The following is a 25,316-nucleotide window of genomic DNA, read 5'->3' on the forward strand; positions in this document are numbered from 1 at the left end:
CTGTGCAGAATGCACTTGGGTTGTTTTAACAATTAGTGTAGTGGCGCAGAAAGGAGTTTAATGACAACAGACAACTGGAGCTTCTCTGAGAGATCTTGGATTACTCGGCTACTGATTTGATTTCAGCCACTCCAACCCCAACAAATCCGTATTTTTTACGGAAAGTGACTTTTAGAAAAGTTTTCATTCTCTCCTACCTCCTTCCTCTCTTCCCTCCTCTCTCTCTCTCTCTCTCTCTCTCTCTATCTCCTTCTTTCCCTCTTCAGTCTCTTCCTCCCTATGCCGGACGTTCTTAAACAGAACAATGTGCGCTCTGCTCACTGTGTATCTCCTTCAAACAGCCTGAACCTTGTCTGCTTTAATGAGAGCTTTGCTCTCCTCATTGCTGTGGCTTGGACTCAGCTGAGCAGACAGACTTCACACTCAGTTGAACTGCACACCGCTGGCGGATGCGCCAATCACGATGAAGGGCAATGATGGCATCATCATTTCAAAAATGTGTATTTAATCCCCTGCCTGAATGCATTTCAGTTATGGTTTCGGAGGTTTACAGTGGTGGATTGTGCATTTATTTTTGTGGAATCATTCGGAGAAAGAAACGTCTGTGTCAGGTCTTGTCTATATGCACTATATCTTTGCACTTGTGTTTAGCAAGAAGACTTGTTGTTATGAAAGTGCTACAAGCGTGCAGTATCCTTGCATATAAAAGCTCACACACGTTCTCTGGGATGACCCATGAATGCGTGTTGGCCAGAGCTTTCCTATTCCTTTAACTGCAGTGTGTGTGTGTAGTTGGGGGACAAGGTGGCATGGTCAGCATGCATCTATAAAGGGCTTTTTACCACATCGAGAGAGTCGTCAGGCTTAAGACAAACGGAGAGAGAGAGACAGACAGACATGAAAGAGAAAGCGAGGGAGGGAGAAGGAGAGAGCTACAAAGGCTCTGGGTATGGACAGAAAGGAGGAGGTGAGGAATGAGTGGTAGAAGGAGTCAGACCACATGGTGAATTCAGATGTGTGTGTGTGTGTGTGTGTTTGGGGAGCTGTGTATGCACAGCTGTGTGGTGTTTCTCGCTGGGCTGCAGGTGCGCAGGTCTCCCCAGGTGACCGTCGGCTGGGGGAAAGCAAACTTTGTAGGATGTTGCGACTGCAAAACATTTGTGTAGAGGGAGTAAGAAATAAGCACTTTTTAAAAATACAGTACCTAAAATTACATGTGAGTAATACTGTGTTTGCCAGTTCCCAGAGAGAGAATCTGAAACACACACACACCTGCCTGGGTAGCAGGAAGGCCCATGGGGATATGCTTTTTTTCTACATTCTTTGTTTGCTGACTTCCCATAATGTTTCCTTTTGGTTTTCAATTAGTGTGACGAGAGTAACATCCACTGCTTTAAACTGATTAAAAATACATTGATAATGAGATGTGGTTAAAGATTAGCTCGCATCATTAAATATCAAATATATTTCTGTTTGGTAAATCATGTGAACGCCTTTGTCACACAGTTCGTCGGGCCACTTACAGAAGACTCTCTGAGGAACATCTGAGATTAGTGATTCACTGCTCAGTACAGAGAACTCTCATTTTAAGAGATCAACTTAGGGATCTAAATTGGCCTTTTGTAATATCGCTGTAACAATTATCAAACAACACTGTGCAATCCTGTTTTCTGTGACAGCTGGGTGTGTGTGTTGGGAAGGGGGGCGTTTCATGCCCACCCATTTGCACATGCACACACAGGTTTAATAATAGATCAGTCTGTTTGGGGCTTGAGGAGATGACATGCATACAGAGCAGAAGCAATGAACTGCGGAGCTCGTTCCACACTCGTCCCTCACAGAGGAGGAACAGGTGTACCCCATGCCTGGCCATTCAGCACTGCCAACATGTACACCCCCCCCCCCCCCATTTACATTTACGGCATTTAGCAGACGCTCTTGTCCAGAGCAACTTACGAAAGTGCTTTGTTGTCTCCATGTAAGTAATCCCTACACTAGTACATCAGGCCTGTCTAAGGAAACCATTAAGCCATAAACCTGCCAGAGAAAACACACACAAGAAAAAGTAACGAAAGACTTTTTTTTTTTTTCTTTTACGAGGGAAAGGAGGATGTTTCCTGGCTCTAAGCCTCCCACCACACCCTGGCTTTCCACAGCAGCCCTGCTGTTAAATACTGGAGGGGATAAAGCCACTGGGTTTTATGAGAAAGTCATCACCGAGTATCAGGCTTTGACTCTGGCACCACGTGCGACTCTGTAGGTGCAGGGCTCCAAGTGTGTGTGAGTTTGATCCTAAAAATAGTTTAACTCTAAATCCGCTTCTCGGCAAAGGCATGTCGCCCAAGTAATCTGAGCGTGATTACCTACCTTCCAGGCAGTACCTGGTGTTTGGTATTATTTCTGTGAGTGCGTGGTGTTCAGACCCCTGGCGCTACAAGGTTGGCTTTTGAGTGTGGAGATGTGCTCCGACTCCGGCGGTCCGAACATTTGCAAGTAAGAAACTCTCCTGCACTAGGTGGCAGAAATAAGTTTCACTTGTAAAGTGTTTGCCAGTGTTTTGCTGACTGTGGGCAAAAATGTAAATCTATTCCAAAAGGTATTGCTCTAGGAGTCCCACACTGAGGTCATTGTCTTCATAAACTTAATACAATCTTCTTCTTCTTGTAGTTTTTCTCTCTTTCTCTCTCACTCTTTTAGTCTCTCTGGGAACACGGTGCATAGCATGTGTTCCAGACCTGCAGAGAATGGGGGGTGTCCAGCTGTTAATGTTTCCTGGCCAGTGTGTGCACAAGCCCCTGTGGTCCCATTTAAACGTGCCCCTAGGGGCTAGCTGCTTTAGCTGCCTCCAATCAACACACAAGCACGCAAACCTACACCAGCCAATGAGACACAGGGGCTTTAGCATGCAGGCTCCGTTTGCAGGATTGAAAGTTTATGAAAGTATGGCAATAACACTAGGCCTCTTCCCCATTGCTTAATCCCCAAGCCACTGTGTCTCTCACTGGACCTACACCGGGAAATGTGCATGAAAAAGCATATACTATATTTACACATGTTCCCATAACTTACTGTTCACTTGGGATGTTGAGACCCAGCGCAGTCTCGTTCTCTCAGTCTCTGTCTCTTATATATTCTCTCTCTCTTTGTCTGGCTCTCTCTCGCTCGCTTGCTGGTCCACACACACACACACACACACTCTCACTCACTCCCCTTAACCGCTTTACCTCCCGCACCATGTCTCGCACTCAGGAGAGCGCCAGGATTGGCTGAGGGTTCTGCAGGAGGCTCTGAAGTGCCGCTCGCCCGTCCCCCACAAGCCCTGGCAGGTGAGCGGCGGCAGGAGTGGCTACGTGGAGCTCCGCGGTCACAAAGGCAGAGTGTACCTGAGCCTCACGGGAACCGACGTCCGACTCTGTAAAAGCGAGCAGGTATCGCCTCCCCGCGCCCGTCTCGGTGCCGCTGGTTTTATTGCCGTAAGTGCAGGGGAGTGATGGCGGCCACCGCCGCCGCGTGCCTGCAGAGGCGCATGTGTAGAACTGCAGGAACGGTTTCCCTCTGCGCAGAAGGCAAGGCAGCCGGAAACGTGCAATATATAGGCATACGCGCACCCAGACATTGTATCTATAGTCACGCACGGCTGGTTGCTTTTTCCAAATGAGCTCAGACTGGGAGAATGATTGTTTGTGAGCGGCGCACTCCCTCCGCTCTCGCTGGCACATTCGCGCACACCCTTGCGCTGTACATCATCTCTGCCCTTCATTACGCTGCACGTTAGCAGGAACAGGTCTTTCGTCTTAATTTTGGGAAGGAAATTTCTCAGTGTCAGCGCACTGAGAGAGAGGGGGGTGAAATGAGGAGCAACGAGGGGAGCAGGAGAAATGGAAATTGATTATATTGTTTTGGTTTTGTTTGTTTGTTTGTTTGTTTGTTTTCCCTCCAATCCTTTTCTTCGGGCGCAAGGCGGGAAAGGGACGTGGAGGAATGGGGGGGGGTACAGCTAGCTAGATGGAGGGAGACAGTGATGGAGGGAATGCCCTGGGAGGTGAGCACAGTGGGGGAATTGAGGGCTCAAGAGGAGGTGAAAGAGGGTGAGGTGGAGCACGAGGGAGGGAGCACTGGAACCGGAGCGAGGCGGGCGACTCCGTTCATGCTCACTGGAGTGGGTTATTTAATTTTAACAAGACGAACGAGCTCGCCTCCGCACCCCCTCTTTTCCAGCCTCCACTCGGGGCCGCCGGCCCGCTCCGCCCCCCCGCCCGTACCCACCCACCACCCAGAGGGAACGAGAGTTGTAACAAACAAACAGGAGCAGCTGGTGGCTGGGCCTCCATTTAGCAGCGTGACGTCCCCCTGCCCGGCTTCCCACTCTGAGGGTGATGGCATCGCCTGAACCTGAGGACACGCCACCATGGAGCCCAGTGGGGTGCTGGTCTGCGTAGGAAATCGCACATTTCCAGAGCCCGTGTTCCTCGCATATGTAGATATTCAGTGTCGCACATTGGCAAACACAAATGAAGGAAACTCTAACGTTCCAACGTTACAGAGCCTTTCTCATTAGGGAAATACGGCTGTAAAAAGAGACTGTTTGAGAGCCCTGGATCCTGTGCTTACTGTATACGACCATGTGAAATGAGATCTTTTGAATTTCACTTTTCGATTCTTCATAACGAATGCACTCTGTTCTGATTAGTGTAATGGGAAGGCATTTCCAAACACACACATTCTCATCAGCTCATATGGTCTGTCCATATATCAATTTTTTTTCCCCCCCTCCAGATATATTGCACAGCTCCACACTTATAAAACCACGATGTAAAAAGTACACAGAGATGGCCCCCAGAAACTTTGGGAGCGTACTGACTTGTGTTTTTTTTTTTTTTGTATGAATTCACTTTGATTGCTATGATTTTAGGATGGTTCGGAGAAAGCGTACGTGAAGCGGTGTGTTACTGGGACGTTGTCCAGTCTGATGTTGCGTGTGTGGTTTCGTTGCAGGACTTTAACAGTGGGCTGGCCATTGCTGTGGTGACTCTGGCTGCTTCCTGTGTCAAACAGGTGGACCGCAGAGCATTCGAGATCAACACCCCTTTCAAATCTTTCTGGTGAGTGTAGCAGGGACATTGTGTGGTTGCATTTGGGTGGGTGGAGCTGAGACACTGTGGCTGCATAAGTGGGTGGATGGGAGGGGGATATGTTGGTGGCAGGAAGTCCAACTTCATTAATTTTTAAAGTACATACTGTAACCAATTATTAAAAATGAATCTATTTTTGATGAAACAGGTAGGTAAATCCCTCATTAAATAAACCAAAAGCTCTTTTTAAAATGACCTTTATACTTTCATAAGCCTCTTAGAGTGCTTTGTTAATAGTAATTCACTTTATGCTTATATCCACAGAACAGCCCAATAATGTAATTTTTCACTCAAGGTAATGGTGTACAGATTGTGTGTGCTTATCCTTCTATTTATTCAGATGTTCTTGGAATTTACGTAAATATTCTTGGAATTTAATAGATTGTTGAATTGGAAGCAACAAGTTATCATGGTTGGCTGTTTAAAAGGGCATGTTAATTCAGTTAAACGCTTTAACCCTTGACTACAATGTGGGTGGTGGAAAGGACGTGAAGAGAGAATCGGCTTTCATGATCACAGACGATGGCTTTGGACGCACTGCTGTTCAGCCCAATTTGCCCTTACTAATTAAAGGTCTCTTAAGGAGGTAACGTCAGCTAGTTGAGTCGTCGTGCTCCACGTGTCTTAAAAACTTTGGAAAAGTCTTGCCAAAGTTACTCTTGCTTGGCACTTCTCTAGGTAATGTGCACCTTTCTGGGAGTGAGAAGATTTGTCTCATCAGCTAAGCCTTGGCTCCATTTTAAAGTTCACGTGCATGGAGCAAAGGCTTTTTGGAGAAATTAGATGTTTCCTATTTTAGCCTATTAAAGTACTGCAGGATGTCAGAATTTCTCTCCTTTTGTATAAATGATATCCTAGTACCAATTCAGTTTAAATTTAGTGTTTGATTAAAGGGCTGGGAAGAAGTGTTACCTTATGTGCCAAATAAAAGCTCTGGCACCATCTTTGTTTGGACTCTGGTGTACGTGATTCCTGAACTCAGTCATTTGGGATTTATTAGCACCCGATGAAACACTTTTTATCCTTTTAGACTTTGTTTTGGTTTCACTTCTTACAGTTACTCCCACACCATGGTTCTTTTCTTCCCCTACTGCACCAAACATCACTCAGTACTGCTCTGTTGCTTTGATATGGTAGTCTGAGGCACTGTCTCTCCTTATCTGTTCTGTTCTTTCCTCTTAAAAATAACTGAGCTAACAAAACAGCAGCGCAGCTGAAGTGGTCATACTGTGGCATCTATGACCTTTGACCCAAAGTGGCTGTTAGCGGTGACCCAGTCTGTGATGACTTCATTGTTTGTTTGTTTGTTGGTTTAATGACTCTTTTTGTAGCTGTTTTGATGCAATAGGGCTCTCGGGTTTTCTCCCCTTTTTCTGTCTATCTTCAGCTGATCTTTGCTGGTTAAGTGCTTCCCTACCTTTGTCTTGATCCACGCGTATGTATGTGCCTGCCAAGGATCAAATCATGCGGGTCCACTGCTTAGTTTTCTGTGTTGTCGAAATGATTAGAACCTCTTGCTAAACTGAAGCATCAGAATTAAACTCAGTCTCCTGGATTCATTAAAAGTAATGACTTGGGAGGGCGTTGTAAGTACGATTGAATTTTAGGCTCTGTGTGTCTCCCAGATTGTTTATTTAGAGCTTGACTGGCTGCTGCAAGTCATGATTGAAGCACACGTAAAGGAATACATCTTCTCACAGCGCAGAACAGGAGTAACGAGATTGGAGAATGGTTTACTTAGAAATTAGCTTTCATACCCAACATGCACATACAAATGCACATTACCTCCCCCCCCGTTGCACTGTGTCAGACACTCACAGCAGCAAGCAGAAGGAAAGGACTGCCTCGCTCATGCTGTGGTCACATGCCTTTGTCTGCCTCTTGTTTTATTTACCTATCTCTCTCTCTCTCTCTTACCCTACAGCTGCCATTACAGCCACCCGGTACCATGTACATCTTTAATTGTTCCATAAAATCAAATCGATAACGAGGCATTTTGAAAAGATCAATTGTTTCAGTTTCACAGCTGAGTCGGAGCAAGAGCGGGAAGAGTGGGTCAAGGCTGTGCAGGAATCGATCGCCGAGACTCTGTCCAATTACGAGGTGGCCGAGAAGGTTTGGTTCAACCAGTCGAACAGGAAGTGTGCAGACTGTCGTGCGCCCCGCCCTGAGTGGGCCTCTATCAACCTTGTAGTGGTCATCTGTAAACTGTGTGCAGGTATAAACCCCTGAACAAAACGAGTGCACACACACACACACACACACACACGCACGCACACACACACTAGGATATAGTGAGTAGATGTTGGGTTTTTTGTTTGTTTGTTTACTCTGCTGCCATTACTTTTTCCACGCAGTGCTATCCATGGTGCTGAGTAATATGATTGGTTGGGGTCGTGGTTGTGTTCAGTGCAGGGGGCAGTGTCTGAGAATCTGAACCTGCTGGGTGTTTAAGCAGGTATGTTTATTTAGGGCTATGTATACAATGTAGGGTGCAAGTAATTGGCAGTAAAACAAATTTTGTTGTTTTGACTTTGTACTTCAATACACTATGGATAAAGGGTCCAACATTCCTATGTAGTTTACTCAATATGTTTGTAAATGCCCTGAAAAACATTCTGTCCTTTACTCTTTTTAATAGTCATTGTTTCATTTGCAGTCCTTTGTGCTATAGTGCATAACCAAAACAATAAAAACCATAATTATCCAGTTGCTCACTAACTACTCTGTATAGCCCTAAACTGTTCTAGAGTCAAAATACTTGCAGATTTCTTGTCGTTTTATTACTTTTCTGTATTACTTTTTGTTATTGGGTATATAACATTGATATTGATTTCTTATCTATTCCTTTCTTTCTGATATTAGAATTTCTAACAACATGTACTAGATGCTTGAAATTTCACAACGATGTCTGATTTAACAGAAAATATCACTGTGCAAGTTCATTCTAACATAGGGGTGAGTGATTGGCTGCAGTGGTGTGTATATCTGTTTTTGCTGACCGCCAGCTCTCTGTATTTCAGACAAAACCATGGACAAGCATTGAGAACTAAGGGCTAATAAATCTTAATAGTGATGTGACATTTAAGGGTAATTGTGAGTCAGATTCATCTGATCAATATAAAGGCATTTAATATTTCTGCATTCTGAATATAACATCCATGATGGATTTACAGGCAGGTTTTGGCGAAAGCTTGTCCTGTCACTTGTGGCTTAGTTGTGTTATGACCGGTTGTGTTATGATCCACTGCCTGTCAACGTGGGCATTGTTTACTGGCTGCATTTTACTGGAAGGTCATCACTCATTAGCTCTTAGTCAGGAATGTATCATGCGCCCAGTCATACAGTATGGACCAGCTTACTTGTAAAAGCAACTTGTAAAAGTTTTCACCATAACAAAGCTGCATATGTCTGCTGTGATGTCACAAAGATATGCAAATGAGCCACAATAAGATGCAAATGGTGCAAACCAGGCATAAACTATGCTGCTGTTAGCAAAAAATTATGTAGACCTGTTCCGTGGTCTGTTTAGTGCACCCAGACACTTACTCAAACTGATCATAATTGATTGACAGTAGTTTCACTGTATAATGATTATAATAATTTACATTATAACATATAATAACATACATTTACATATAATAATGAATAAAGCGTGAAATGGATGCGACACATAACTGGTAACATAGATGAAATATTAATATTGTCCATGTGACAACCTAACTGACTGTCCCTAATAAAATGAGGCACATTTTAATCTGTAACAACCGTTACTTTATATAGAATTATTCTAACCAGTACATTAAATTCAGTATCATCCTGATATTGCTGCTATTCATTTTAGACAAGTATAACTTGTAAAGAAGACAATAGTTGTGATGACGTTAGCTGGGTGATTTTAGGGCGTTTTGGTTGGTGTAGCTGACTGAAATTGTGTGAACTAGAATTCCTCGCTTTACTTGAATGACTCTAAAATGATGCCCCCATTAACGGGCCATTTTCATATTAAACTTGGTGATTATAGTGGGAAAGGAGTTGAACGTGGGGGTAATGGAGCTGGGGGAGTTTGCTGCATAGGCGAACACGTACCTTAATGCCTTCTTTAGCATAGCTTGCATCTATAGTAGAGATTTAACTACCTTTGACTGAGTCAGCGGCTTTAAGGGGAGCCGTGAAGGGAGGGAAGGAGAGAGAAAGTCTAGTGAGAGGCTGCTGATGAGACGTGGCAGGCCCCGAGAAGAGGCAGCCAGGATTTGCCATTGGGTTTCTCAGCTTCAACAGTCTGACAGTGCAGCTCAGCCACTTTTGCAGTTGTGACTAACATTTCCAGGTCTTGGTGATGGGCAGCTACAGCTTGCTCCTTCTGGGTTTCTCCCTCATTCCTGCTCTGTTTTTGGACAGTTTTCAGGTGTTTGTGCCTCTCCGGGTGCAACTGCAATAAGCACTGAAATGATGGACATTCTCCTTTTATCAGCTTTCGTTACCTTAGGAATGCCTTAGACAGACAGATGTGTTTAACCCTTAGCCTTGTTTTTTTTTTTTTTTTTTTTTTGCTTGAGGCAGTATCTGAAAAGCATATTTCTTTTTGGGTTCATTATTTGCATGTTGTTATAATGCTGTACCTTAGGTCACTAAACAATATTAAGTGCTTCAGGCAGGAGTGAAAATGAGCCCAGCTGTCTTTAGGGAAAAGCTTAACCGAACTTGCAACAGAAAGTATGACACACTAATGCTCTCCTCAGTCACTATATGTTCTTTTGGACAGCTCTAATGATCTCTGATGGGAAGCGAGTTCTCCATATTATCGCTAATTACACAAGAGGATCGCTTAATCCATATTCATATAACGTGTTTCTGTGAATGTTTAATTCAGCCATTTCTCCCACAAACAACGACTATGATGACGCCTCAAGTTCAGCTAAACAAACACTGAGACCAGTAAACACAATTAATTACTCATGATTCATTAGCAATTAATGCCTTTTTCATGCCTCTCATTTGCAATTAGTGCAGTGGCTGGTGAGGAATAGGGTCTTGGTTTAGCTGGGATTAGTAGGGTAATGAGCTCCAGTGGAAGCAATGGCGTGCTCTGTACCCGCTGCTCTGTAACACATTTCCAGGCCTTTTTGCTTTTTTTTTTTTTTTTTTTTTTTTTTTTTTGATCAAAGGGAAAATATATTTCCTATAGAACAGAATGTAATGGGGTTGATGGGCCTTTGGGTTGATGATTTTCAAATCGCAGTATTTGCACGCGAGACTGATGCAAAGTGTGACTGTTGGGACACAGTGAAGGTTCTTTTGTTGTACAAGTTTTTAAATGCACCATCTTGAACTTGGAGGAGTCTTCTAGCCAGAAGTATTGATTGGTAGAACACCACACGATAGCTAGCAGGACTGGTTAAACTGGACGTGTTTGTCGTAATGGTAACCAGGCCTGTCCAGCTTTGGCAACACTCTTTTTGTTAACATTTTGTCAGAAGATCTGAGTTTTAACTATGCTATCCCTAGACTCAGGATTGTGTACCAGGATAAGGATTCCTTCCATGGAGACATAAAGCACTATTATAAATTGCTCTGGACAAGAATGTCTGCTAAGTCTGTAAATGTAAATGAACTAAGTTTTGGCCTCTGCTCTCAGTGTGGCTAAAGCGATGCTACTGTAAGGTCAGCAGTTAATTGACTTTTTTTCTCTCGTGTGTGTGTGTGTGTGTGTGTGTGTGCGTGCACACGCACGCACAGGTCAACACAGATTTCTGGGCCCTGGCATATCTCAGGTCCGCAGCCTAAAACTGGACATCAGCATTTGGTCCAATGAACTGGTGGAGGTAACTACTATGTTACTATACACTTTTGCAATCAATCCTCATCGATGTCAATGAATCACTGATGTAGCCAAATTCTCTCCCACACTGTGAAGCTGTTTCTGGAAGTTGGAAATGACAATGCCAACAGCTTCTGGGCCGCCAATCTTCCACTGGAGGAGGAGCTTCACATGGGGGCGTCACCCGAACAGCGAGCCACTTTTCACCGTCGGAAGTACAGAGAGAGGAAGTACAGAAGATTTCTGGAGGGATTCACCAATCAGGAGGAGCTCAATCAGGTGTGTGTGTGTGATTTGTACGAGATATGTTTATGGTGGCCTTTGACATCACGTTATTTTTTTTGCTCTACCTCATTAAAAGGCCCATTAATGCTATCATTTGTTGCACGAGTGTGTGTGTGTGTGTGTGTGTGTGTGTGTGTGTGTGTGTGTGTGTGTGTGTGATTCTGTGCTTCTGTGCCAGCTTACCTGGTCACCCAGGTGTTAAATCAGAGTTTCCATGGTAACTGGTTCCCATAGACTTTTTGGAAAATACTGCCAAGGTTAAACCAAGAACCCCTGCTGTTCGAGTCCAGCTTGGATGGTTCTCCTGTGAACAGGATGTGAGCCCTCAGAGATCGATGTTTCTAATATCTCCCATATAAAATTTTAAAAAATCAATAGAAAATAAGTTTTTTTATTCAAAATAAGCGGTGTGTGTGTGTGTGCGTGGATTTTTGTGCTGAGTTTGTCCTGGGTGACTACTCTCTAAGCCTTGGAGAAGCTGTTTTCTTCATTGTCAGCACAAACTCCGATCAACAGCTTTTGTTTTCCAGACAGAGGGGAAAGACGAGATGGGTACTGGGCTGAAAAGTCTCAGTGTGAAAAAGTGGATTGTGTGTGTGTGTGTGTGTGTGTGTGTGTGTGTGTGTGTGTGAGAGAGAGAGAGAGCATGCACACAATACAGAAGTGGTAAAGACAGTGGTACATAAGTACCCATGGCTGTGACTGAATTAAGGATGTGTAATATTGCTCTTAACTGATGTTTTCTCACACACCAGTCTTGGAATGGTGAGACTATGATTCTTGAGTGTTTTATTTAAGTTTTCATATGTTGTTTATTGTTCTATTCTGAGTATAAATTTGAAAACCATAGGAAACTGATGGATGCAAGCATTAATCTGTGGTTTTAAAATGCCTATGTGTACCTTTTTCTGTGTGTGTGTGTGTGTGTGTGTGTGTGTGTGTGTGTGTCTCTGCGGTTGGCTGCTTGGAAGTCCTAGGTCTTTGCAGGACTAGGCCTGTTTGATACAGATCAATTGCTGTGTGAGCTGCAGCTTTCTCTAGATGAAAGGCTGTACTGGAGAAGCAGCGGCTCTGCCCGTTTCTGGAGGCAGCTGCACTCTGCTGCCGACCCACTGCAGCCCTCTGTGCCAGATGTTAATCTGACTGTCTGCGTTCTTCCTCCAGCTGCCCCCTTCGCCCTCACATACGGTCCTAAACTATTACTTGAGTGTCCATGGCAAGGAATGCAGGCTCTTGCAGGTGGGCGAGGCAGGGATTAGGAAGTCTGAATTCCTGTGCTTGCTGTCATGCGTCAGTGGACAGATATTCTTTAGGTGGTGGACTGTTCTCAAGTAAGTGCTAACGCTGACGTGGTAGTGGCATGGTTGTGGGCGTTGTGCCGGTAGAGGTTTATCAGGCACAGCAGTGCCGTTGTTTTTTTATGTCACTCCTGAGTTGACGGTGGTCCGCGGTCCAAAAATGTCCAGCCAGCAGTAGACCTTTTGGCAGAGACTGACCAGTGATGAAAGGCTGGAGATCGGCTAACAAAATGGTGCATGGCATCATGTGGACTGTGGGCTGTGTCCACCCAAGTTATCTCTTATAAAGTATCTAATATTGTGGTTTAAGCTCTGCATATTTCTTTTTGCAAAAAGCAGTGGGTAATTTGGTCAAAAAATGGTGAGCTTTGTGTGTGTTTGTGTGGTGCACGTTTGTGCACAAGGTAAATACTATTAACACCAGATGCCAAGATATTGTAATTGTATTCTGTGGACATATATAAACATTTTTGCGTGTGTGTGTGTTTGCAGGCCCTCTGCTCAGCCGTCCTCCAGTCCGATGTGTTGGAGACCATGGCTTTGGTGTTTAGTGGGGCGGATGTGATGTGTGCTACAGGAGACCCTGACCACTCCACCCCTTACCTACTGGCTCAGAAAGGTGGACAGAGGCTTCAGATGGAGTTCCTCTATCATAACCAGCTCTCAGGTGTGTGTGTGTGTGTGTGTGTGTGTGTGTGTGTGTGTGTGTGTGTGTGTGTGTGTGAGAGGGGAGAGGTGGCCATTTTACCTCCTTTGAAAACAGAAATAATGACCGTCATTACAGCAGTGTTGTGCTATCCAGACTGTTTGGTAGCAGAGGATGGAGAGAGGGTTACTGCTTCCTCAGCACTGCCACAGTGCTCTTGGCAGGAAGGCATGTAACCCCGGCCTGTTGCGTCTGACTTTTTGTAATGTATTTTTTCCCACAATGCGGTAATGCAGTATTTTGTCCCTTATGCTTTCATCATATTTGAATGTCAAGTCTCTCCACTCGCCATCATGGTGGCTCGAAACCTTACATTTCAGCCACACAAAAACCCCTTGTTTTAGCAAAGGTGTATTTTAACTCAAATATATTGTCGGTAGCAGCTGACTGCTGAAAACAATTTTGTTACTGGGCGAAAAACATTTGCTGTGTATTAAATCAAATGTGCTTATTCCAAATTCAGACTTTTGCCAAGAATTTGAATCCATCCATCCATCCCTCCATCCCTCCCTCCCTTTAGGACATGTTTAAGCATGTCAGTGTGCTGATGTCTGTAACACGAGGCCGAACGGACTTGGCACACCCCTAAAGTCTTGGAGTGTCTCTGTTTTAAACTTCAGAAGAATAAGTGCTGCTTTGTTGACCATCCTGACAATATTTTGCTACATTTGGGGTAAATATACTACCTGTGCAGGAATCTCTAACAGAGAGTCAAGACTGATCATAAGTCTTATTTGTGATTTTTAAACTGGAGATCAGGATAAAACTTTGCTACCTCATGTCTGCGGCACTGTGTGGTACTCTGGACCTACGCACTGGATGAATGGAAATAGAAATACACTGCCTTTTGCTGGTTTTGCTTGAACTCAATACATCACTCAGACTGTTATTTCTGCCTGAGTAAGAATTCTATATTTCGAAATATCCTGATTGTGAGAGCTCTCTAAATGTAATGTCACACAATGCCAACAGACCACTGCCAATTCCTGCATGTTTATCTAGATTTTTACCCACCAAGTTTGGGTGAATAAATGTTGAATATGGAGAGTTTCCATCAATGTATTTCCACCATGGATACAGGACCCTCCCAGCAAGGCAGCTGCACCTCCAACATGAGGAGTGATTAGTGATGGTATCTACAGCAAGCAAAGAGGTCCAGTCACAAGCAAAAAAGCAAGTGCCTAAAGCACTTTTGAATAGTATTGAGCTTAGCTTAAGGTACATTTTTGTCAGAAATATTTTACTGAAAAACAGTTGACAGTTTTGAAAATAATTATGTAATATCCCATATACACCAATCAGCCATAACGTTAAAACAACCTGTCTAATATTGTGTAGATCCCCTTTGTACCACCAAAGCAGCTCTGACTCATCAAGACATGGACACCACAAGACCCATGAGCGTACCTGCGGTATCTGGAACCAAGATGTTTGCAGCAGATGCAGTCCTGTAAGTTGCGAGGTGGGGCCTCCATGGATCGGACTTGTTTTCCATGTTCGGTGACATTGAGACCTGGTGAATACGGAGGCCAAGTCAACACTTGAACTCTTTGTTCCTAAACCATTCCGGAACAATTATCCAGTGTGGCAGGGTGCACCATCCTGCTGCTTGAGGCCACTGCCATTAGGGACTACCATTGCCATGGGGTGGGGTTCTTAGTCTGCAACAATGTTTACGTAGACATGTCATTAGGGACTACCATTGCCATGGGGTGGGGTTCTTAGTCTGCAACAATGTTTACGTAGACATGTCATTAGGGACTACCATTGCCATGGAGTGGGGTTCTTAGTCTGCAACAATGTTTACGTAGACATGTCATTAGGGACTACCATTGCCATGGGGTGGGGTTCTTAGTCTGCAACAATGTTTACGTAGACATGTCATTAGGGACTACCATTGCCATGGGGTGGGGTTCTTAGTCTGCAACAATGTTTACGTAGACATGTCATTAGGGACTACCATTGCCATGGGGTGGGGTTCTTGGTCTGCAACAATGTTTAGGTAGACATGTCATTAGGGACTACCATTGCCATGGGGTGGGGTTCTTAGTCTGCAACAATGTTTACGTAGACATGTCATTTTTTGGAGATACTCTGACCCAGTTGTCTAGCCATCACAATTTGGCCCTTATGCTTGCCCAACACATCAACTTCAAGAACTTCAAAAACTCGCTGCCTAATAGATCCCAGTCCTTCACAGGTGCCATTGTAATGCAGTAATCAATACCATTCACGTCACCTGTTATTGATTTTAAAGTTGTAACTAATTGGTGAATAATATAATCAGTGTTATTTAATTTATGTGCATGTATGAATAATTTACGATCTTGATGCCATGGACAAAATCTGACCTCAGATTTGGATTTGGCCCAGTCAGTTAAATGTCGGACACATGGACTAGGTCCAGTAGCAGACGGCAGTATTTTTTGTGGTATAGTGTTGTCCATAAAAGGAGATCTGGTATTATGGGTTACAGCCTGGAATATTTTTTGTCATTCCTCTCTTTTTGTTCCTACCCTAAAGCCCCCCCACCCCCCGGTTTACACTGGTAGAGCAGCACTATTGTTTATTAATAAAGTTGTTACTGTTGGTTTATTGCTGTTAATGAAAGCACTTATTTGCTGTACAGGATAAACAAAACAAGAAGCAAATGAAGATAACCAAACCATTCATAAGAAAGCATATTATTGCCATTTGCAGGTACATCACATGAAGTAAACACAAGAGCCAGAATGACGGTTTGAAAGGGTTATGAAAACAACCCCAATAAAATTACATTGCTGTTAACAAGCTTTACAATTTTTGAAATTTGAAATAATGTGATTAATGTTCTAAAGAAAACATGTGAAGAGACTCTGAACAAGGCCATGTTTCCCTGCAACCCTGGTTTTGGATAATTTATTCACAGCATCTGCACTGATTGGTTGGTTCTTTACTGCTAATAGTCCTAATTGGTGTTTAGGGTCACCTGGTTGTCAGGGAATGGGTATTTGTCACAGGATGACAGAACCGCCCCCCCAATTCTCAAGAGATCGTTTCCTCCGAAAGTATCTCTAATTAGCGTGTTTGTGTGCGTGTGTGAACTTGATTGGATTGAGCTGTTAAACTGCTACACTGCTCATTTGAGGCCTCTTTCAGGATGGGTGCCAGCAAGCCCAATTAGGCCACCCTCACCAAGCAGAGCCCCAAATGTTTTCCAGTGGTCTGTCAACATTGTAATAACCTCCCTAACAGTGTGGAAGCACTGGGCCACTGCAAGAGCCACCTCTGTGTCCATATGGAAACAGAGCCTCATTAACCGCATTGTGTACATGTGTGTGTGTGTGGCCCTCACAGTTAACAGGCTAGTGTTGCCACTAACAGGTGGGGACAGACAGATGCACAAATACATGTGAACATGTACACAGTCTATGTACAGACAAATCTGATTTGACTGTTGGTAGAACAAGCCCTTTAAAGCGTTCAGAGAATCATGTTCCCGGTCGCTCACAAACAATTTTACTTCCGTATTGTCTTTCAGTGAAGAGAAGGAAAAAAAAAAAAAAGAATATTCATGAGATAATTTAAATATGTCTATTTAAATGCTAAATATGCATGAAAAGTCTTGACTACCGAGACCTCGGAGTTCTTGTCTTCCCAACTCATTATTGTTTCTAATCCCACTCTTAACGAAGAAGAGAGGTTGGAGGCTAGAGGGGCACGATGGAAAGGGAGAGACCCTTCAATTAAAAAGACTTTTCAATTAAAGTTTTTTGAACTTGCTCTCTGAAAGGGGCTGAAGGTGCCTGATAAAATCTCCCAGGTATTGCTGCCTGTCCTGCCAAAAATGGAACCTGTGCATACTAGCTAATTGAATCTGAAACTGATAAGGTTGAATGCTCAAAAGATGTTAAGAAGTGAAGGAGAGGGGGGGGGGGGGAGGTCCCAGTTTTTGCCCTTTAAGTTTTGTGAACGTCAGAAAGTTCTGCAAGGATCCGTTGTTGAGTGACCTTGGGAGAGGGCGAATAAATATGTACATTAGAAGTGCGTTCAGGAGAACGCTGCAGCGGGAGTCTGAACCTCTTGACAAACGCGCTGGTTATCTGCAGACTTCTGAGGTGCACAGACTCCTTCATGTTGACTTTGTAGTTTTTAGTGAATGTGCTATAAACAGAGGCAGGAGAGAATAAATATCCTGTGTTGGAAACGGTTTGTTGATAATAGGATTGTGATGTATACTGCCCAAACAGCGTTTCACCTTCCAGCAACTTATGGGATTATTCATAATCAGTGCTTTCTTACAAACACACTCACACTCTCTCTGTCTGTCTGTCTCTCTCTCTCTCTCTCTCTCTCTCTCTCAGAATTTGCAAAGCTAGAGATGATGGGTGACACTAGTTTTCCAGTGGAAGTTTCCTCTTTCATGGATGGATTTCTCTACTCTCCAGCCAATTTGCTCAAGACCACAGCCACCCTGGACAGAAAAGGAATAGACTGTGAGTCCATATATCTGTCTAGCCCTGTGAGCCTAAATCGCAATCAGGATATTGTCCATTCAGTCACGCTAATGGTCACACTCATCTCCTAGGCCTTCACGCTGGACATGAGAAGGTTGGTCCATGTTGGGCCTGTTCCTCCATATGTCCATCTGTCCAGTTCATTACCCTTCGTGCGCCCATTCAAATAATCACTTCACATTTATCTTACCAGATGTTTGGGGGGGATTTAACTACTCAAAACTGCGTCCGTTTATCTACACTGCTATGTAGTGGTTGCTCTCTGATCACCTGCTGTGTCTGTTCTTTTACTCCTGTAATTGAAAATAGTTGGCAGGAAAGCGTAAGTAATGTCAGCATCTGGCAAAGACACCGGCCGCCATCCCACAAAGGTGCTGCTCTTCAGAGGCCTTTGAAAAAGTTTTAATCGGCGCTTTTCTTTCCCTCCGTTCTGTCAGTAGCGCACACTGCACTCCTACCCAACAGCTGGAGTGGGACTCTGGGCATGCCCGTAATGAGAGAAGGGGGAGCCAACTTGGAGATCTCCCCAGGGAGAGGGGCTGCATGAAAGGGCTCCATACCTGTACTGGGCCCATGTGTGCAGCTTGGGGGGGGTGGGGGTGGGGGGGGGATCTCTCTTCCCTAGGGGAATCTCTGTTGCTACAACATTCCGCCTGAGCTTCCTTTGTGTCACGCGTGTGTGCGTACGTGTGCCTGTGCGTGTGCATTTGTGTGCTGATTCATAATGAAAGCTGAGAAGTGGGGAAGGTCTTTGACTTAAAATTTAGAAAGGTTTTTTTTTTTTTTTGGTAGGAGACCTTTGAAGGATCAGTGGACGTGAACACATGAAACTTGCTTTTACTCAAGAACCACACCCCATCCCCATCTCGGCTGTTCTTGCTCCTGTAGCTAGAGAGCTAATTCTGTAACCATCTCAAAGCTTGTACCGTATTTCTTCAACAATGTGCTAAAAAATTCAGTACATTAGTCTGAGATTTTTGTTTGGTCACTGTGCACTTTAGTACCCCCACCCTTATTTGTCAATCATTACAGCCCCTTTAAGTGGGTGAGATTAAAACCCTCATGCTGCCTCTGAAAGCCATGGTCAGTAAATAGGTTGTTGTTTTATCTATTATTAATAACCTTGCAGGAGTTTGGTACCGGTAATAGTATCTTAAGTATAGTGCTTCTTTTGAAAATTTCAAAGGAGCTACTTAAACAATGCAATTCCTGCTCTTGAGAAATGCTGTGTCATGCTTCCAAAGAGAGGAAGGCGTTCCCAACCCTCTTTAAGCCTGTGCTCCCAGGTCGCCTCAAAATCGCTAATAGCTATATGAATAAAACCTGACTTTAATCATTTATAGTGTGGCTGGCTGTGCAGAGGCTTCGATGAGCTTGTGCTAACTCATCTGTTAGACTTTAGTTTTTTCTTTGTGGACACACACTGAATGGCCACTTTATTAGAGACACTCATTTAGTAGCGTGTTGGACCTCTTTTGGCTTTCAGACCAGCAGCAATTCATTGTGGCATAGACTCCACTAGGTGTTGAAATTGCTCTGCAGGAATCGTGGCCCATACAGACAGGACAGCGTCTTGCAGTTTCCCACAAATTGGATGGAGCTACTGACATGCTCTGACCAGCCTGCTCTACCTCGTCCCAGAGATGCTCTATAGGATTAAGATCAGGGCACTGTGAAGGCCAGGGAAGCAAGAAAAACTTGGTGTTGTCTTTCTGGAACCAATCCATGACTATATGACCCTTGTGACATGGTGCATCGTCCTGCTGAAAGTTTTCCGCCACAGAGTAAACAGCTGCCATGAACAATGCGACGATGCTTAGGTAAGCCCTACCATCCAAACATCCATCCACAGATTTCCGAGGACCCAGGGTGTGCCAAGAAAACATTCCTCATACCATTACTGCACGTCCACTGGCCTGAACTGTTGACACCTGACAGGAAGGGCTCACCGATTCATGCTGCTGGTGCCAAATTCTGACCCTGCCATCATCACGGTGCAACAGAAGTCTGGATTCACCTGACCAGGCGATGTTTTCCACTGCTCTCCCATCCAATTTATGTGCTCTTTCACCCACTAGAATCTTCGCTTTCTGTTTTCCTTAGACAGTAATGGCACTTGAACTGGTCATCTGAGTGATGGGCCATCCGCGCTGAGGAACGATGAGTCATGCATTTGGACACATTAGCTGGAACATCAGCATTGTATTTGGATGCAGTTTGCTTGACTCTGTACCGCCTGTTTGTCAGAATTATTCTTGACATCCTCCTCTGACCTTTTTCATCCACGGGTTGTTTATGTACACAGCATCGTCTTTTGCTGGATGTTTTTCCTTGATCACATAATTCTTGTTTATACTCTTGACACCACTGCAAGGGGAAAAAACCCCCCACAAGGTTGGCAGTTTTTGAAATACTGGCCCTGGCTAGTCTAGCACCAATGACCACGGCTCGTTTGAAGTCACTCTGAATGCTCAGTTTTCCCCATTCTAATGTGGATTCACACTGAAACTTGTGAGAACTTGCTTACCTGGTTTTATGGTGCACTCTGCGGTCACATAATTAATTTGCATACAGAGCAGAGCAGGTGAAAGGGCAGGTGTCTAATAAATTGGCCATTGTGTATGTGTTTAGCAGTTTTTTGTTTTTTTTTCTGAACTCGTCTCCTTTATCTCAGTTTCAAGGAGAGATGAGCATAGACCCACATACCCACTAGCAGGGACATAAACACCCTGACACACTGTCTGAATTGAGTGACAGGTGTGGAACTGAAACCTCTAATTTCTGATTAGTGTCTCTTTTCCTGCTGAGTGCCTTTGTCTCCCTTTCTCTTCTCTCTCTGTCTCTTCTCTCTCTGTCTCGTCTCTCTCTGTCTCTTCTCTCTCCCATATCTCCTCCTTTGTTCCCAGTAGATGTGTTCTGTTCTGTAGTGTTTTACAAGGTCAGAGTTCTAGCAGCCTTATTCCCTGTGGTTTCCCCCCCCCCCCCCCCCCCCGTTCTTTTCTCATCCAATCATGCCTCCCCTCTTCCCTCCCCTCCTCCCCAAACCCCTGTTACTTGCGCTCGGATTTGCCTTTCAGGTTTGTCAGTCTCTTTGATGTCTCCGAGCTCACCGAGATGGAGACGCTGCTGCTGCCTGTTAATGTTCCACTAAGGTCGTTCTCCCGAGCATTTCACCGTCGTGAAGATAAGCGGCAGAGCACTTGCATTCAGCAGATGGATGCAAATGAGCGAAGGCTGACTACTGTGTCTGTCCGCATGTGGGTGCTCGTGTGCGGGTGCTCGTGTGCGGGTGCTCGTGCCCTGGTCCCCTATGTATGCGTGTACATTACTGTGTATATGGGGACATGCATTTAGCTCTTTGCAGTGATCAAATCCCCACAAATCAAGGAGAGCATAGCACAAAGTGATGTGTTGGTTTTTTTTTTTGGTTTGTTTTGTTTTTGTTTGTTGGGTACAGCTTTTATTTTAAAAACCTAAAAGAAGAAATTGATTTTGTTTTCGTCACTAAAGCTAAGCTTAGGTTCAGGTGTAGGGATCCCACTATTTGGCTATAGTAAGCCAATATTCAAGCCAATAGAAATACCCTACAAAGATAATAGTAGCCTGTGTGTGTGTGTGTGTGTGTGTGTGTGTGTGTGTGTGTGTGTGTGTGTGTGTGTGTGTGTGTGTGTGTGTGTGTGTCTGTGCTCTCGAGCCTCTACTACAGGCTTGCTGTGAGCTGACATACTCGTTTGTGCTGCTCCAATGCTTTTCTTGGGAAATAGCTGAAAACAGCCACATCTGCCCCTTTATAAATCATGCAGCATTGTTCAAGTGTGCACCCGTGCATGTGAATGCAGTGCATACACACACGTGCGCAGACACGAGTCAAAAGGGTAACACAAAGGAAAGGCGGGTTGCCATTGCCGTGTGCCGTCCGCGCTTTGTGCCTCTGAGTGGAAGCCTGTTCTCTCATGTTGGTTTCATGCGCTGTACCACTGTTGGCTCCATCCTTCAGTAACAAGCTCTGCTGAACTCAGGCTATAGAAATATTGAATCAAATGTATTTTGAGCACACATGTAAATAACGTTTGGTGGTTCGTAACAGACGAATCTGTTAGGGTTCATGCCGTCGTGTTCTTGAGCGCTTAGAAAACTTTCCGTTTTAGCCGATCTTCGAGATGTGCGAGAAAAGCGTAAACGCGGCGCAAAAAGGACCCGGTTAGCAAGACAAAAGGCCTGTTTTCACTGGAGAATACTGTTTGTTTTTTCTTTTTTTTTCTTTTTTCCCCTCTCTCTTCTGACTGAAGCTGCTGTTTCTCTTCCTGCCACCAACCGGTTCGGTTCTTGCAGTGTTCCACAGCCTCACGTGTGGACAGTGTGGGCTAGGAGACAGAAGATCTCTCCTCGGCTACCTGCTGAGAGTCATGCCTGTGCGCCTGCCATGCTGGACTTGCCTGAAGACATCCTGCCTGGAGACTGACACCAGCTGAGGGGGCAGACAGAGGAGGGGCTCCACTTCACTCCTGTCGGCTGTCACTTGTGCCCCGCTAACCTTCCAATTACCCACCATGCTTCTGTCTCTCCTCCCCTCTCTAACCACTCTTCTGTCTGTGGGTTAAATCGACACATGGAAGTTGTTAAAGCAGCAAGTACAAGTTACCTTGGAAGTTCATGAAAGACTGGCCTTGACTCATTCCACTTGTATGGGGTGGCACCGCTTTTGTGCAAAAGTTGCAATGGATTAAGTTGGTGTGTGGGACTATAAGGAGGCTCCCCTGTAGTTCTCGGTCGCAGTGCTCTGAACCTTTGCGCTGAATTGGGTTTTGTGTTTTCTTTAGTCTGGCCGTTTGTTCTACTCGGCCAGTTATCGGCCCCTTCACGAGTGGCACCAGCTGAGTCCAAGCAGGGGAGCCATGGGGTCACTTCCCCATCCAGGGGTCTGCTGGACTCGCACTCGGAGCTCTGTCGAGAAAAATCCCTTAAGGAGGCATCCTAGCAGTTTCCTCCTATCTCCGAGGCAAAGGCGTGGACGACCAGAGGCCTTGACGCTGCTTGCATAACCACTGGCACGGCTCATGCAGCTTCATGTTTTTAAATTGGCGTAATGCACATTTCCAAGCAGCTTTGTCTAGGAGATGGTGTTTGATCTGTTTGCTCCAGGCTGGTTCAAGGCGGCTCTCAGCCTGTATGGAGCACACCCCCAGCACACAGAGAGAACAGCAAACAGCAACATAAATGACCTTCTACCTCCCCACATGCATGGGCCACCTCAGCGGGGTATTCCATTTTAAGCACCGTGTTTCTTTAGCTCTGTACACAAACCGACTGAAACAAGAGGTTCTTTGGAAAATAAAGAAATAAATAAGGTGAGCATTGTTTTGCTTTGGATTGATTTTTGGTGCCATTTCAGGTGGGAGATGTGCAGACAGATAGGGGCTAAGGGGCGATGATGAAATGAATACCAGCAGATTATTGAACTACAACACACAGATACCCAGACACAGCCACATGAGGTGATTGTTGATAGTAAATACCATCTGTCCCTTCTGTGGCGTGTGTGTGTGTGTGTGTGTGTGTGTGTGTGTTTGTGTGAGAGAGAGAGAGACAGGGCAAATTAGAGTGTATTTGTTCCAGTGCGTGTGTGTGTTTCTGTCTTTAATTGCGACAGGTATGGCACTTTTCAAATGTCATCAGTGGAATCTTCCCCGTCCGCCTTTTCTGCCACATTTCCCCTGTACCTGTTAAATTGTGACACCAGCCCTGCTGTCCATAAACGCTTTTGTTCTTTGTTGTTGTTTTTTTTCAGTAAAAGTTGTAAATATCACTTGTAATGCCACTCACTTTTCCGTCTCTCTCTGTCTCTTACGTCCATCATTCTTCATTTCCCTATCTCCCCATCACGCCTCCTTCCCTTCTCTCTCTCTCCCTGTCTTTCTCCTCTGTTTGAGGCAAAGCCTAGGGGTGATCTCTTTTGCCCCTGGGGAGAGCACATCTGTGGGTCGGAGTGCACTGGTTCCACTCGGCTGGGAGCTTGGAGGGAAGAGAGGATCGGACAGAACATTTGCAGCAGGAGCTGTGAGGGTGTCTGGTGCCTCTGGTTCTGCAGCCAGTTTACAGTGAGCTTTTAACAACCTTTTTAGTGGGAAAAATGCTTCCCTGGGCAAGTAAGGGGAGAGCCTGCTTGTTCCAGCACCTCTCCCTATGTGCCTTTGAGCTGTTCAGGAACAGACCATCAGCATACTGATGAGAGGTAAACATGTGAGTTTGATTGCTGAAGAGGGAAGTTGTCAGTTTGCTGTTTGCTTCAGTAACATAGGAATTAGCAGGTTTTTTTAATTTTTTTTTTTTTTTAAATGTAGTGCATATGAAGCACTTTGCTTGTACAGCTGATGAAGGAACCCTGTCCAAAACATCCTGTTTCTCGTGTGTGTGTGTGAGAGAATTCCTCACTCACCTTCGTCTTGTTCTGACTTGCCTCACCTGTCTTGCCTATCTTTGTAGATATATATCTTTGTAGACCTTCCACATCTTTTCCAGCTCTTCTCTCAGCCCTTGGTATTTCTCAAGCTTTTCAAATTCCTTGGTCCTGATGTTGCTGTCACTTGGGAATGTTACATCTATCGCTATGGCCTTCTTCTGTTCCTTGTCCCTCACTGCTATGTCCAGTTCGTTAACCATTACCATTTTATCTGTATCTGGAAGGCCCACAGGATCTTGGCTCGGTCATTCTCCACCACCTTTTGGGATGTGTCCCATTTTGACCTTGGAACTTCCAACCCATATGTTTGCATGGCAGGTGCGCTTCCAGCACAGATGTTTCTGTATACTATACCTACCACTTGTTTATGGAATTCAATGTACGCATCTTGCATCCTGCTGTTATGAGCTGGATTGTGTCAGGGACATCTTGCATCTAGGGTCCTGCCTGGTGTGGTAGATCCCAGTTGTTATTGATCTTGTATTCAGAGCTTGTTTCTGTGCTATCACATTAGTGCCTTTATGCCACCAATCCAACCACTGGTAGGATTTCTCAGCCACTATTTGCCGGTGGTACAAACCATGCAGGGGTTTATCCTTCCATGACAGTTCTTGCTCCTCCACATTCCCATCCTCTTTAGTTTTCTGCTGTTTGAGGGAGTCACTAAACACTTCATTACTTGGGACCATCTTCCTGGGTCTTTGATGTTTCATCCTGGATCGTGGCACTGATGCTTACTAATCTTTTGGACCCCCTGTTTTTGCTTAGTTTATAAAGTCTCAGAGTGCTGTATTTGTATTGTGAAGAGTTTCAGGGTGTCTGATGACTGGTAGAATGTAGTTGTTCATAGCAAAGTTCTTGCTCTTCCCCTTCAGCTGTCTTCTCAGTACTTGTCTCACCTATCTTGCCTATCTTTGTAGATACTTCATGGTTCTGATTTGCCTGAGTTATTCAAAGGTACTTGTAGCTGCCCTCAACATCTGCTATGTTGTCTTCTTATAGTACGATCCCCTCATTTCTGGTTTCCTCTCCTTGTAACCATCCAACCACACTTATCCAGTCTGAATGACATTCCAATGTCATTGCTATATATCCTGGTGAGACTGATTTAATGAGTT

The 25,316-nt window shown here is 44.7% G+C and overlaps 1 protein-coding gene across 10 annotated transcripts in view; it reads left to right on the plus strand.

Moving 5' to 3' along the window:
• Nucleotides 1-25,316, plus strand: part of arap2 (ArfGAP with RhoGAP domain, ankyrin repeat and PH domain 2) — a 61,324-nt gene that overhangs the window by 13,542 nt on the left and 22,466 nt on the right. For 9 of the 10 annotated variants that reach the window (XM_081694862.1, XM_081694868.1, XM_035520093.2 and 6 more), the window contains 7 exons: nucleotides 3,250-3,428; nucleotides 4,996-5,102; nucleotides 7,151-7,350; nucleotides 10,872-10,957; nucleotides 11,050-11,232; nucleotides 13,029-13,203; nucleotides 17,586-17,717. In XM_081694862.1, the coding sequence (XP_081550988.1) occupies nucleotides 3,250-3,428; nucleotides 4,996-5,102; nucleotides 7,151-7,350; nucleotides 10,872-10,957; nucleotides 11,050-11,232; nucleotides 13,029-13,203; nucleotides 17,586-17,717 (1,062 nt within the window). The remainder of the gene's footprint in view (nucleotides 1-3,249; nucleotides 3,429-4,995; nucleotides 5,103-7,150; nucleotides 7,351-10,871; nucleotides 10,958-11,049; nucleotides 11,233-13,028; nucleotides 13,204-17,585; nucleotides 17,718-25,316) is intronic. The other variant, XM_081694866.1, reaches the window with a different exon arrangement.

This window comes from Electrophorus electricus, chromosome 13 (assembly GCF_041902795.1).
Source record: "Electrophorus electricus isolate QZ-2024a chromosome 13, ASM4190279v1, whole genome shotgun sequence".
Lineage (NCBI taxonomy): Eukaryota > Metazoa > Chordata > Actinopteri > Gymnotiformes > Gymnotidae > Electrophorus > Electrophorus electricus.